The sequence below is a fragment of the Scylla paramamosain genome, chromosome 40 (assembly GCF_035594125.1).
Source record: "Scylla paramamosain isolate STU-SP2022 chromosome 40, ASM3559412v1, whole genome shotgun sequence".
Taxonomy (NCBI): Eukaryota; Metazoa; Arthropoda; class Malacostraca; order Decapoda; family Portunidae; genus Scylla; species Scylla paramamosain.
The window spans coordinates 11,416,604-11,431,603 of NC_087190.1; the positions used below are offsets into that span (position 1 = coordinate 11,416,604).

Sequence of the window (15,000 nt, forward strand, 5' to 3'; positions counted from 1 at the left end):
GGGGAACAGGAAGTGAGGCAGCAACGAGGCGGGGGGCAGCAGGGGGTTGTGGGGCAGCAGGGGCCGCGAGGAGTACCGAAGGCGCTCCATCTCCGCTTCCTTGAGCCGCTTGTCCTTGGCGCGTCTGTTCTGGAACCAGATCTTGACCTGCGTCTCGGTGAGGCTGAGCGAGGCGGAGAACTCGGCCCGCTCGGCGATGCTGAGGTACTGCTTCTCTCGGTACTTCTTCTCCAGCGACAGCAGCTGCTGCGTGGTGAAGGGCGTGCGCGGCTTGCGGTTGGGCTTGTGCTTCCTCAGGTTCACTTTCATGGGACCCAGAAACTTGGGCGGCTCAGGCGTCTCTGTGGGAGGAGAGGGCGGCGGTGAGACACTGGAGAGACACTTCATTATGCCCACACCAAATACACGCACTCCAGCTGTGGGCTGAGGGGACGACCCGCGTACACACACACACACACACACACACACACACACACACACACACACACACACACACACACCAGATGAGTGCAGGCAGCGTGACGCCTGTGATGAGCCGCCCTCACGCCCCTGGAGATACAGGGAAGGGCGCCTGTCACCTCCCTCACCACACACCGGAACCATTTGTACACCCACCACCCCTGGCCCGCCACCACCACCACCACCCGTGTGTGTGTGTGTGTGTGTGTGTGTGTGTGTGTGTGTGTGTGTGTTTTATGAACCAATTACTTACAGCTCTCCTTCTCTACATCTTGGCCCACACACACACACACACACACACACACACACACACACACACACACACACACACACACACACACACACACACATGGCTGCTGACACACATACAGCTCACTTATAGCCAATCAGCGGCCTAATTCACCCACTTATTAATGGGATACGAACCCTGGTCTTTTGATATACAGGCGACAGGACTACCACTGCGCCAACTGTGTGTGTGTGTGTGTGTGTGTGTGTGTGTGTGTGTGTGTGTGTGTGTGTGTGTGTGTGTGTGTGTGTGTGTGTGTGTGTGTGTGCGGTGGCTTAGAACAGTGCGAATAGAAGGATAGACATAAAGATTGATGAAAGAAAGGAATTAAATGAAGGAAGAAGAAGAGAAGGTCGAGAAGAAAAAGGAAGAAGACGACGAGGAAGATAGGAAAGATCGCGAGTATTATTATTATTATTATTATTATTATTAGTAGTAGTAGTAGTAGTAGTAGTAGTAGTAGTAGTAGTAGTAGTAGTAGTAGTAGTAGTAGTAGTAGTAGTAGAAGACAAAAGACGATGAAAGGAAAAAAATGGCATGAAAATATCATGAGGAGATGAAAATGAAGACAAAGAAGAAGAAGAAGAAGAAGAAGAAGAAGAAGAAGAAGAAGAAGAAGAAGAAGAAGAAGAAGACAGAACACAATAGCAAACACAAGAAGACATATTCAAGAGACCACTACCACCACCACCACCACCACCACCACCACCACCACCACCACAACCACCTCACCCTTATATTTACCCAAAATACTCTCCCTCACTCTTACCATAACAAACTCTATCTCCAAGCAGAGAGAGAGAGAGAGAGAGAGAGAGAGAGAGAGAGAGAGAGAGAGAGAGAGAGAGAGAGAGAGAGAGAGAGAGAGAGAGAGAGAGAGAGAGAGAGAGAGAGAGAGAGAGAGGACCACTAAAGAAGAAAGCAAAATTTGGTGGAAATGTAAAGATAAAATAAAATAAAATAAAAATAAATGAATAAATAAATATATAGAGAAAATCTTGAATGAAATGAAAATAAATGAATGAAATAAATAACGTGTGATATTGCCTTTATTTTTTTTTCAGATTAATGTATTGAATGAAATGAAGGAAAAGAAAAAATTAAACAAATTGGTCGTGAAAATTAAGATAAAAATAAAAAATAAAATAAAATAAAAAGGAAAACGAGAAAAAAATGAGGAATGTAAATGAAATTAATGAATTTAATGAACAATACGTATTTTTAAATCAATTATTCCTTTACTGTTAATAGTGATGTAGTAAATGCTGTAGTACATGACTGAAATAAATGACAAAACTACTTACTAAACTATTTAATTGATTATATAAGTAAATGACCAGACCAATAATGAAGCAGACAACTAAATGACTAGATAAATAAGTAAATGATTAAATAACTAGATGAATAAGTAAATCACCAAGTAAATGATTCAATTAATAAACAAATCACCAAATAAATTAATACATGACTAAATGAATAAATGACAAACTAAATGACTAAATAAATGAACAAGTAAATGACAAAAATAAGTGACGAGGGAAGTGACACAGTAAATGACGAGATAAACAAATAAATGACACACTATATTAACCAAGTATATGACTCAATAAACAAGCAAATAAATAAACAAATAAATAAGCTTTTTTTATAGTGAATGAAGTGAGAGAAATTTGAAGCGCATTAAAAAGTAAAAAAAAAAAAAAAAACAGATCAAAGAAAACAAGACACGAACATAATGAAGAAAACATAACTGAAGAAGAACGAGATTAAATTTAAAAAAAGAGACAAAATATTCTTCTCTTAAAAATTCCTCTTATTAAATTCACTAATAATATCCTTTCTTCTCTTAACAAATTTACTACTAATAATATTACTCTTTCTCTCCTCTTTACAATTCCTCTTATTAAATTTACTACTAATATTTTTTCGTGTCTCAATAATTTCCTTTTTTACATTTACTATTATTATTATTCGTGTTTCTCCTCTTAATAATCTCTCTTATTAAATGTTGTACTTATATTTTTTTCTCAATAATTTCTCTTCCTCTTAATAAATGTAATAACTATATTTTTTTCTCCTCTTAACAATTTTCTTCGTTATTAATATACTACTTATATTCTTCCTTTCTTCTTTTAACGATTCCTCTTCGTCTTATTAATTTAATGCTGATATTTTTTTCTTTCTCCTCTTTCTTCTTTATTAGATATACTACTTGTACTTTTTTGTCTTTCTTCTTTTTAACAATTTGTCTTCCTCTCATTAAATGTAATGCTTATAATTTTCTTTCTTCTCTTAACAAGTTTTTTCCTTATTAAATATACTACTTATACTCCTTTTTTTTCTTTCTTCTTTTAACAATTTGTCTTCCTCTTATTAAATGTAATGCTTATACTCTTTCTTTCTTCTCTTCACAATTCCTCTTCCTCTTATCACATTTACATTTATTTTCATTTATTTATTTATTTATTTACATTCATTTATATTTTTTTCACAATTCCTCTTCCTCTTATTGCATTTACTAATAATATTCTTAATTTCTCCGTGATTCCTTCTTTACTCGACTCATTCTTTCGTAGTTAACTGAAGCAACAGAAGCAAAACAAACAAACAAACAAACAAACAAACGCGTCTCTTCTCAAAACAAATGACTGACTGCGCAGCGTGTCAACAATTTATTTCATTTCTGTTCTTACCTCCTTTGTTCTTCTGATTTGTTCCTCGAGGCAAGCAGTACTGGCATGCCGCTGTGTGTGTGTGTGTGTGTGTGTGTGTGTGTGGCAGTGTCTGTGTCAGGTGAGGACAAGGGAGACATGGTAACACTGCTAGACTGATGCGCTCACTCACTCGCTGGTTGATTGGTCTTTATAGTCAGTCAGTCAGTCAGTCAGTCAGTCAGTCTCTCTCATCCACTGACCAGTCTATACATTCACTCACTCGCAAACTGGTCTATATATTCTAGCCCCACTCACTCACTCACTCACTCACTCACTCGCTGGCTGGCTGGTCTACGGATCCCCTCCCTCCTTATTTTGAAACGTGCGGCAAATTAACGCTGTCTTTCAACCAGACTCCTTACTTCACTAAACAGCACCGGCTTACTGAACCAAAACACTCAGGTATCTTATAATCAGTTAATAGTGTCGGGAAGATTATAGCGTAACTTTGCCGGGCGCCTCGATACAATATGGGAGGGAATACGTAGACATATTAACGAGAGAGAGAGAGAGCGAGTGAGTGAGTGAGTGAGTGAGAGAGAGTATTAGTTTAGCAGTGTTACCATGTCCCTCCCCGTGTCCTCGCCTGTCTCACTCACTCCCACATGCTTCATTACACAGTGGCTGGTATCTGAAACACTTCTGGCCGCATCTCCACTACTTTTAAGAGGCTCTAGTTGAAGTGACACGGGTTGTTAAGGGTGTTTTTACGGTTCCAGTGACAGATTAATAAGATTTCTGCATTACGAACAGGAGGAAAACTCTTTTAAAACCCTGCTAATTATTTCTGCAGCCTTTGAAAATAGTGGCAGGGATGTTAAGCGGGTTTTTAAGGGTACTTTTACGGTTCCAGTGACGCATTCATAAGATTTCTACATTATTAACTGGAGAAACACTTGAAAATATGGGTAATCATTGTTGTGGCCTTTGAAAACAGTCATGATGAAGTTACACGGGCTTTTAAGGGTGTTTTTACGGTTCCAGTGACGCATTAATAAGATTTCTACATTATTAACAGGAGAAACACTCTTGAAAACACGCCTGATCATCTTTGTGGCCTTTGAAAATAGTTCTAGTGAAATAGCAAGACGTTTCTGAATACTGGCCAATGGCGGGGCGGTTGAGGGCGTCAGTGCAGCAGTGCCCGTGTGCTCGTGTTCTCGCCTGCCTCAGTCACTGCCGCGCACTTCATGACACAGTGTACAGCACAATGACAGACACGTTCATATATTAAGACGAATGAAATGATGAAGAGGAGGAGGAAAAAGAGAAAAATACAGATGAAATTACTTTAACGCATTTGGTGGTGGTAGAATAAAATGCAAACACGAGTAGTAGTAGTAGTAGTAGTAGTAGTAGTAGTAGTAGTAGTAGTAGTAGTAGTAATAATAATAATAATAATAATAATAATAATAATAATAATAATAATAATAATAATAATAATAATAATAATAATAAACCACAACATAAATTAATTAAACTAGTAAAAATTATAATCAGTGAAAAGCAAAAACATTAAAATTCATTACTTAAAATCGAATTAATTAAGAAAAAAGAGAATAATGAAAAGTAAATTCAAATAAACCAATAACAAGCAAAAAAAAAACTATTTATGAAGACCATGACCAACAACTCTCGTGACTGCATCCACGTGACCAGGAAAACAACAAGAAAGGAAAACAATAACTATACTTTTCCTTACTAATTTTCTTTCCCTCTTTCCTTTCCTCCGCGAAGTTTACGTTAATGTGAGAAAATTAGAACTAGTTTTAATTTGAGCCACTTCGCTTTCATATAAATATTTCAGAGAGAGAGAGAGAGAGAGAGAGAGAGAGAGAGAGAGAGAGAGAGAGAGAGAGAGAGAGAGAGAGAGAGAGAGAGAGAGAGAGAGAGAGAGAGACGCAAGAACTACCCAAAATATAAATAAACAAATTTTATGAACTAACCAAAGATAGAAAAAAAAAAAAAAATAATATGAAGACGAAAAAAATTATTCTTCTACTGATAATAATAATAATAATAATAATAATAATAATAATAATAATAATAATAATAATAATAATAACATACTTTTCGTTCAACAATATCCCTCGTGGCGTTGTAGGAGGAGGGAAAGGAAGAGGAGAAAGAAGAAGAGGAGGAGGAGAAGGAGAAGGAGGAGAAGGAAATTAGGCAAAATACTACGCCATTACCCTTACTAATTCTCTCTCTCTCTCTCTCTCTCTCTCTCTCTCTCTCTCTCTCTCTCTCTCTCTCTCTCTCTCTCTCTCTCTCTCTCCCCGCTAAAACACACACTCAGGTAAGCCCAGGTAGGAGACACACAGGTAAGCGGGTCACCTGCTAATCAGTGCAAATTACGGGCCACTGCTGAAGGTGTGAGGCAGGTGAGGCGCCAATTACCTGAAGGAGAGAGGGAGGGATGGAGGGGGAGGAAGGAGGGGGAGAGAAGGAGGTTTTAAGACGAAACAGGAGGAGAATGTTTAGGAGGATTCTGAGTTGTGGAGGAGGAGGAGGAGGAGGAGGAGGAGGAGGAGGAGGAGGAGGAGGAGGAGGAGGAGGAGGAGGAGGAGGAGAAGGAGGAGGAGGAGGAGGAGGCGTGAGGTGACTTTAAGAACAGGAGGAGTAGGAGGAGGAGGCGGAGGAGGTGAGAGGTTACCGCAGTAGAGGAATGATGAGGGAGGGAGGGAGGGAGGGAGGGAGGGAGGGAGGGAGGGAGGGAGGAAAGGAAGCGTGAGGGAGGTAATGGATTTAGGGATGAAGCGTGAGGGAGAGAAGCAAGGCAATAAAGGGAGAGGGAGAGGGAGAGGGAGAGGAAGCGGATTTAGGGAGGAAAGGAAGGAGGAATGGAGGGAAGGAGGAAGTGTATGGGAGGTAATGCGTTTAGGTGTGGAGGGAGGAGGGAAGACTGAAGGAGTAGAGAGTGGAGGAAGAGAAGGAGCGGCGTGGAGTAAATGAAGGGGAGGAAGAGGATGGGTGGAGGAAGGGAAGGAGCGTGGAGGAGTGTGTGGCGGGTACTTACTGGTGAGGGCGTGCAGGGCGAGCTGCTGCTGGAACAGGAGGTTGTGAGGCCAGGCGCCCGCCAGGTGGTGGGGCGCCATGGTGGGGGTGGAGGAGGCCGAGGTGGAGGGCGGGGGCGGCAGGGCGTGGCGCGCCCCCAGGTGATTCTCAAGCAAGGAGGACATGGGCAGACCCACTCCTCCTCCTCCGTCTCCTCTGTCTCCTCCTCTCCCAGCCTTCCGCGCCTCCTCCTCCTCGTCGTCGTCGTCGCCGCGGGGGTCGTAGCGACACTCGTCCGCCTCACAGTCCACGTTGATCTCCTCGTCCTCGTCGTCATCCTCGTCGGCGTCGCCGTCAGCGTCATGCGACGCCTTGGCACAGAGTCTGTCGTCTGCCGGGGGCGTGAGGGCTGCCCCGGGCGGCGTGGGCGTGTGTGTGGGCGCGAGGGCGTCTGCGTCGCGCTCCTTGGCGTGCGGGGGCGCGGCGAGGATGGCGTCCACGGAGAAGGAGAAGGTCTTCCTGGCCACGGCGCTGAAGGCGGAGTTGAGGCTGGGCCGCACCGCCTCGGCCGCCACCACACCAGACATGGCGCCGCGCTCCTGTGATTGCCTGGGCTGACTCACGCCCCGCGTTGGGGCATGGCGGGGCGTGGGGCTGAGGGGCCACGGGGCGCCCCGACCTGGCGCTGCCCCGAGGCTATGGAGAGCGCCGTATGAAGGGCGCGGGGCGCGGCGGTGTCCCAGCGGATGTCAGTGTTTACACAAGCTATCAATGCCGCGGCGCCGCGCTGACTTACGCCTCCGCCCCGACCACCCGCCGACTGCCGCCCCGCGCCGCCCAGACCGCCCTCGCGCCGCGCCCCGCCCCGCCCTGCCGCCTGCACCAATGGCGGCGCGGGCGTGCGGGGCGGGGCGGGACGGCCAACGCGCGGCCAGCCAATCAGCGCACAGATTAGTAAACACTCGGCACGGGCCATTAGGTTTATGGCAAGATTTACAGTCGGGGTGCTTGTCGGGGTGACGCGCCCGCCGCACGCCGCCCCGGGCCCCCGCCGCCCACAGAGCCGCGCAGGGCGTGCCGCGGGGCGCTTCTGGCCGGCGCGTCGCGGGAAGCAGTGACGGTAATGAAATGGAAATCAACATCACCTCATTGGACTTAATTGAGTAAGTGAGAGTTTGTCTAACTAGCGAGGGGAGGGCAAATATGGCGGCGGCCCGGAGCGAGGGGAAGGCGCCCGAGGGGAGAGGTGACACCCGAGGGGTAATTGAGAATATATATTTGCCGTGAGGGCCGCCCATCCGCCGAGGGGAGACGGGAGAGGGGGAGGGGCGCTGGAGGAGAGATTTCATTTTGGAGGGTCCTCAGCGGGCGGCGGCGCGCACACACATAGAAATACAGCGTGTGTGTGTGTGTGTGTGTGTGTGTGTGTGTGTGTGTGTGTGTGTGTGTGTGTGTGTGTGTGTGTGTGTGTGTGTGTGCGCGCTCTTCCCTTTGTCTTCCTCCGTCAGTAGCTGTGTGTCCCCTTCTCTCTCTCTCTCTCTCTCTCTCTCTCTCTCTCTCTCTCTCTCTCTCTCTCTCTCTCTCTCTCTCTCTCTCTCACACCCCAATAAGAGCCGTGAGGGGACACAAGAGGAAGAACTAAGAAAAAAGAGAAGAGGAAGAGGGGAAAGAAGAGAGGAGGAAGGAGAGGAAGGAGAGGAAGAGAGGGGAAGAGAGGGGAAGGAGATGAGGATGAAGTAAACACAACGAGTACCTACGAGAACCATCCCTTTAATACCATCCCTTACACTCGCTCCCCTCCTTTCCCCTCACCACCACCACCACCACCACCACCACCGACCTTTAAAAATTCTCCCCTCACCTTCCTTCGTTTGTATCTTCCCCTCACCACCACCACCACCACCACTACTACTACTACTACTACTACTGCGCTTACCACTTACACCTCCCCTCACTTCTCCTCACCTCCCCTCACCTCCCCTCACCTTCAATGCATATTCTTACGCGTATATAAACTACAACCACAACCACTACTACTACTACTACTACTATCATAACTATCTCCCCTCTTTTCCCCTTACTATTTCCCCTCTTCTTAACCCTTTCATTACCCCCACAAAAAGAAACACAACCACCACCACTACTATTACTACTACTACTACTACTACTACTACTACTACTACTACTACTACTACTACTACCACCACCCCAACCCCCTACCACCCCCCCAAAAAAAAAAGCCGAACCACAACTAACAGCTTAACCTTCCCTCCTTCTCTTCTTCCTCCTCCTCCTCCTCCTCCTCCTCCTCCTCCTCCTCCTCCTCCTCCTCCTCCTCCTCCACCAGACCATGTGGAACGGATGGCGTTTAGTGGAGGGGGTCTGTGTCTATTTATGGGGGGGTAGGTGGACATAACGCCACTTAGGGGGAAAAATTATGGCGCAGTGATTGACCGTGAGGGGAAAAAGAGGGGAGAGAGAGGGAGAGGGGAGAGACTGGGAGAGAGAGAGAGAGAGAGAGAGAGAGAGAGAGAGAGAGAGAGAGAGAGAGAGAGAGAGAGAGAGAGAGAGAGAGAGAGAGAGAGAGAGAGAGAGAGAGAGAAGGAAAAAGGGGTGGAGTGGAGGGCACAATGGACGGGAATTATCGCTATGAAAGGAAAGAGAGAGAGAGAGAGAGAGAGAGAGAGAGAGAGAGAGAGAGAGAGAGAGAGAGAGAGAGAGAGAGAGAGAGAGAGAGAGAGAGAGAGAGAGAGAGAGAGAGAGAGAGAGAGAGAATTGTTAGTGAAATGATGCCAATTTTACTTTGAAAAGAGGAAAAACAGAGAGAGAGAGAGAGAGAGAGAGAGAGAGAGAGAGAGAGAGAGAGAGAGAGAGAGAGAGAGAGAGAGAGAGAGAGAGAGAGAGAGAACCTAACCAGCTCGCTCACTCGCTCAATCATCTCCCATTTCCCTTAATAAAACCAAAACGTGACTTGTATTTAGGCGCGCTAACTAGAGAGAGAGAGAGAGAGAGAGAGAGAGAGAGAGAGAGAGAGAGAGAGAGAGAGAGAGAGAGAGAGAGAGAGAGAGAGAGAGAGAGAGAGAGAGAGAGAGAGAGAGATTGGGGGAAGAGAAGGGGATGGGAGTGCTGGAAGGGGGGGGATAGTTACCTGTCTCAATCAGGAGCCCACAGGTGTTAATTAGAACCCGTGGGAGGTTTACCTGTCACGGATTTTCGCGGCCAAGTCTAATGCATAACCTTTAAAATCACTGTAATTTGAGGAGGATTTAAGGCAGGTATGTTAGTCCAGAGGATCTTCTTCTTCTTCTTCTTCTTGCTGGTGGTGGTGGTGGTGGTGGTGGTGCTGGATTTTCTTCTTTTTCTTTTTTTTTCTTCTTCTTCTTCTTCTTCTTCTTCTTCTTCTTCTTCTTCTTCTTCTTTGGCTTTCTGTTATAGGCTTCTTGTTCTTCTTCATTCTGTTGTTGTTGCTGTTGTTGTTGTTGTTGTTGGCTGTGGTGGTGGTGGTGGTGGTGGTGGTGGTAATGTTGTTGTTGTTGTTGTTGTTGTTGTTGTTGATATTCTTCTTCTTCTTCTTCTTCTTTTCCCTCCTCCTCCTTCTCTTCCTCCTCCTCCTCTTCTTCTTCTTCTTCTTCTTTTTCTTCTTCTTCTTCTTCTTCTTCTTCCTCTTTTTCTTCTTCATCTTCTTCTTTTTCTTCTTCTCATCATTACTCTTTTTAATCCTGTTTGTTTTTATATATCATCATAATCAGTAGCATTAATCTCTCTCTCTCTCTCTCTCTCTCTCTCTCTCTCTCTCTCTCTCTCTCTCTCTCTCTCACTCTGTTTCCTCATTTTACTCATTAATCATACAACTTTTCTCCTTTGTTCCTCTTTCTTTCTTCCTTCCTTCCTTCCTTCCTTATCTCCTTCACACCAAGCTACCATTTTTCCTTCCTTCCTTCCTTCCTTCTTCCCTTTCTTCCTTCCTTCCTTCTTCCCTTCCTTATTTACTTTCTTCTTTTCTTGCTCTCTTCTTCATTTCCTTCCTTCTTTCCGTCCTTTCTATAAAAAATGTTTCTCTCCTTCCTTTCCTTTTCTCTTTATTTCATCTCTCCGTCCTTCCTATTTACCATTCTTCCTTCCTTCCTCTCTCTCTCTCTCTCTCTCTCTCTCTCTCTCTCTCTCTCTCTCTCTCTCTCTCTCTCTCTCTCTCTCTGTCCTTGTAACATTTTCATCATCAACTTTTCCTCTTCCTTCCTTCCTTCCTCCTTTTCTTCCTTCCTTCTTTCCTTCATCGAGTCAAGAGGTCAAGGATTATCTGACCTTTCACTATAATGACCTCCCTCTACCTCTCCCTCTCCCTTTCTCTCCCTTCTTTCATCTTGTCCCTCCCTTCCTTTTTCATCATTCCTTCTCTTTTCTTCGTTTTCATGTTTATTCTTCACCTTTTGTCTTTCTATCTTTATTCTTGATTTTTCTCTTTCTTTTCTATCTTATTTCTCCCTTTCTATCTTATTTCTCCCTTTGTATTTTCTTTTTCTATATTTTATTTCTCGTTTTTTGCATCCCTTTATTCATTTCTCTCTTTCCTTTTACCTTCTTTTCGCTTTCACAAAGAAGGAAGGAAGGAGAGAGAGAGAGAGAGAGAGAGAGAGAGAGAGAGAGAGAGAGAGAGAGAGAGAGAGAGAGAGAGAGAGAGAGAGAGAGAGAGAGAGAGAGAGAGAGAGGATAAAGAATAAATTAGGGAATGATTATTTTAAAACCAAAAATACCCCAATGATCAAACGCTACACACACACACACACACACACACACACACACACACACACACACACACACACACACACACACGTCACCGGCTTGACCTCTCTGTACACTAATGAGGGCAGAGGTCAAGTGGAGGAGGAGGAGGAGGAGGAGGAGGAGGAGGAGGAGGAGGAGGAAGAGGAGGAGGAGGAGGAGGAGGAGGAGGAGGAGGAGGAGGAGGAGGAGGAGGAGGAGGAGGAAGAGAGAGAAGGAAGGGAGGAAGGGATGTTTCTTGGCACTGGACATCCGGTGAAGAGGAGGAGGAGGAAGAGGAGGAGGAGGAGGAGGAGGAGGAGGAGGAGGAGATCAGATAACAAAGATAAGAAAAGATGGATGAGTAATTTCTATATGTATACTTAGAGAGAGAGAGAGAGAGAGAGAGAGAGAGAGAGAGAGAGAGAGAGAGAGAGAGAGAGAGAGAGAGAGAGAGAGAGAGAGAGAGAGAGAGAGAGAGAGAGAGAGAGAGAGAGAGAATTTTTGTTGCTTACCCTAATTGTACACACACACACACACACACACACACACACACACACACACACACACACACACACACACACACACACACACACAGATCCTAATTAGTTATATACACCTAGGCCACTAATAATCCCTCCCCCAACAAGAAGAACAACAACAACAACAACAACAACAACAACAACATACAAACACACATACACAAATACAAATAATTTAATAAACTTCACAACAAAAAAGGGAAAAAACACGTTAAGGAAAATTTTTAATCACTAACAAACGATTCTGATGTGAAATATGGAAGAGAGAGAGAGAGAGAGAGAGAGAGAGAGAGAGAGAGAGAGAGAGAGAGAGAGAGAGAGAGAGAGAGAGAGAGAGAGAGAGAGAGAGAGAGAGAGAGAGAGAGGAGAAGAAGAGCAAGAAAGGGAGACAGAAAAAAGACATAGAGAAAAAAAGGAAGACGAAGAAAAACAAGAAATGAAAAAGAAAAAAAGAGAAAACGAGGAAGAGAGGAATAGAGAAAGTAGGAGAGGATGGAGAAGACAGACGAGAAGAGAAAGAGGAAGAGGAGGAGGAGGAGGAGGAGGAGGAGGAGGAGGAGGAGGAGGAGGAGGAGGAGGAGGAGGAGGACACATTTCAATCTTCCATCATTAGCCACGGTCATGGTGGAGGACATCGCATTGTGGAGGAGGAGGAGGAGGAGTAGGAGGAGGAGGAGGAGGAGGAGGAGGAGGAGGAGGAGGAGGAGAGGGTTTTTGTTACTTCGTGTGAGGTGATTCGAGGAAAAGAGGAAAGAAATTTTACTGTTTTGGGGAGGAAAAGAGGAAATGACAATTTTTGGGGGAGAGAGAGAGAGAGAGAGAGAGAGAGAGAGAGAGAGAGAGAGAGAGAGAGAGAGAGAGAGAGAGAGAGAGAGAGAGAGAGAGAGAGAGACATACACATATAAAACCGCAAAAATCAGACACACACACACACACACACACACACACACACACACACACACACACACACACACACACACACACACACACACACACACACACACACACACAAATAAAAAAAAATAATTAGCTCACCTGGGCAGCAACAAACACACCTGCACTCACTCTCTCTCTCTCTCTCTCTCTCTCTCTCTCTCTCTCTCTCTCTCTCTCTCTCTCTCTCTCTCTCTCTCTCTCTAATCACACAACATACGTCACTAAACACCACCACCCCTCTCACTTCCCTCTCTCCCCTCTCTCACCCCTCTCACTTCCCTCTCTCCCCTCTCCCCCACTCTCCCCCTCTCACTCTAGCGGTATGCAAATTAGCTGAATGCCTTTGCTCCGGTGCGTATGGGGAGAGGGGAGAGGGGAGAGGGGGAGAGGGGGAGAGGGAAGGGATGGAAGAAAGGAGTTAGTGAGGGAGGGAGAGGGAGGGAGGGATGGAGGAAAAGGGTGAAAGGAAAGGCAGATTTTATGTGCAAGAGGAGGAGGAGGAGGAGGAGGAGGAGGAGGAGGAGGAGGAGGAGGAGGAGGAGGAGGAGGAGAGGAAGAAGAGGAGTATTTCTTCTTATACTGTTCATTATTCCTTTCTTTTCATCATCCTCTCTCTCTCTCTCTCTCTCTCTCTCTCTCTCTCTCTCTCTCTCTCTCTCTCTCTCTCTCTCTCTCTCTCTCTCTCTCTCTCTCTCTCTCTAAAGGCTTAATTAGCACCCCCTCCCCCCTTTACACACAAGCCACCTAAGCCATCAGTTTTATATATATTACTCCTCCTCCTCCTCCTCTTCCTCCTCCTCCTCCTCCTCCCTTCCTTCCTTCCTTCCTTGCCTCTTTTTTTCTCTCCCTCTTTCTCTATCATGTCCCTTTTTGTCTTTCTCTCTCTCTCTCTCTCTCTCTCTCTCTCTCTCTCTCTCTCTCTCTCTCTCTCTCTCTCTCTCTCTCTCTCTCTCTCTCTCTCTCTCTCTCTCTCTCTCTTGAATTTAAAAACCAAAGTTAACCTAACCTCTCCTCCTCCTCCTCCTCCTCCTCCTCCTCCTCCTCCTCCTCCTCCTCTTCCTTTTACCATTACCTGTCTAAATTACCCTCACCTCTTCCCCTCTCCCCTCCCCTCTCCTCTCTCACCACTCCCATCTCTCCCCAAAGAATAAGAGGGTAAGTAAAATTAAGATTAGCAAAGGAAATTTTGGGCGTGAGGGGAGAGTTGGGGAGATTAGAGGGGAGAGAGACGTGGGGGGTTGGGGGTGAGGGGTGATGATAAGGGTATGCTGGGGTGATGAGAACTGGGATGAGAGGGGACGTGAGGGGAGGGTGTTGGGGAGATGAGATGGGATGAAGAATGTTGGGGAGATTAATTGGGGTGACGGGAGGACAGTTGGGAGATCAAGAATGAAGAGAAAAAGACGCTGGGGTGGTAAGAGATGGGGTGAGGTTAATATTGGGGAAATTAGAATTGGGGAGATAAAGATTAAGAACTGGAATTTTCGGGGAGAATAACTGGGGTGGAGAGAAACATTGAGGAGATAACGGGGGAGGAGGAAGAAATATTGGGGAGGAGAAACAGGAGATGGGGAGAATGACGAGAAACAGGAAGACAAACAGAGAGAGAGAGAGAGAGAGAGAGAGAGAGAGAGAGAGAGAGAGAGAGAGAGAGAGAGAGAGAGAGAGAGAGAGAGAGAGAGAGAGAGAGAGAGAGAGAGAGAGAGAGAGAGAGAGAGAGAGAGAGAGAGAGAGAGAGAGAGAGAGAGAGAGAGAGAGTATACAAGTAATAGGGGCGAAGAAGGGAGAAAAAAAGGGATAAATAGAGTAATTAACTTAAAGGGGAGAAGAAATGGGGAGACGGGAGATGGGGAGGTTATTTTGATGGGAGAAGGAAGGGATGGAGAAGTAAATTTTGGGAGCTAAGCAGATGGAAGAAGAGGAGAACTGGAGTTGGGAGAGTGGGGAGGGAGAATGGGGAGAGTGGGGAGAATGGAGGAGAATTGCAGACTAATTGGCAAAGGTGTGAAGATTGGGAGAGGTGATACAGGTAAGCAGATGACAAGGTGATGGCCAGGGAGAGGCAGGGAGAGAGGGAGAGGGAGAGGGAGAGGGAGGAAGAGAGGCGAAGGAAGAAAAAGAAGAAAGAATGAAAGATAGATTGATTGAAGGAAACCAGCAAAGAGACAAAGGGAAGAAAGGAGGGAAACAAGAGAGAGAGAGGAAGAAGAAAAGAAAGAGAGAATAAAGAATAGATAGATAGATAGATAGATAGATAGATAGACAAAAAAGAAAGAAAAGGAAGGAAAGAAAGTAAGCAAGAGAA

General features: G+C 45.6%; 1 protein-coding gene across 1 annotated transcript in view; it reads right to left on the minus strand.

Moving 5' to 3' along the window:
* Nucleotides 1–7,902, minus strand: part of LOC135092429 (homeobox protein MSX-2-like) — an 8,724-nt gene extending 822 nt beyond the window's left edge. Inside the window, exons 1-2 of the mRNA XM_063990908.1 lie at nucleotides 6,482–7,902; nucleotides 1–341 (exon numbers count right to left, since the gene is read on the minus strand). The exon at nucleotides 1–341 is cut by the window's left edge and continues 822 nt beyond it. Of these exons, the coding sequence (XP_063846978.1) occupies nucleotides 1–341; nucleotides 6,482–7,046 (906 nt within the window). The 5' untranslated portion in view covers nucleotides 7,047–7,902. The remainder of the gene's footprint in view (nucleotides 342–6,481) is intronic.
* Nucleotides 7,903–15,000: the final 7,098 nt, after the last annotated feature.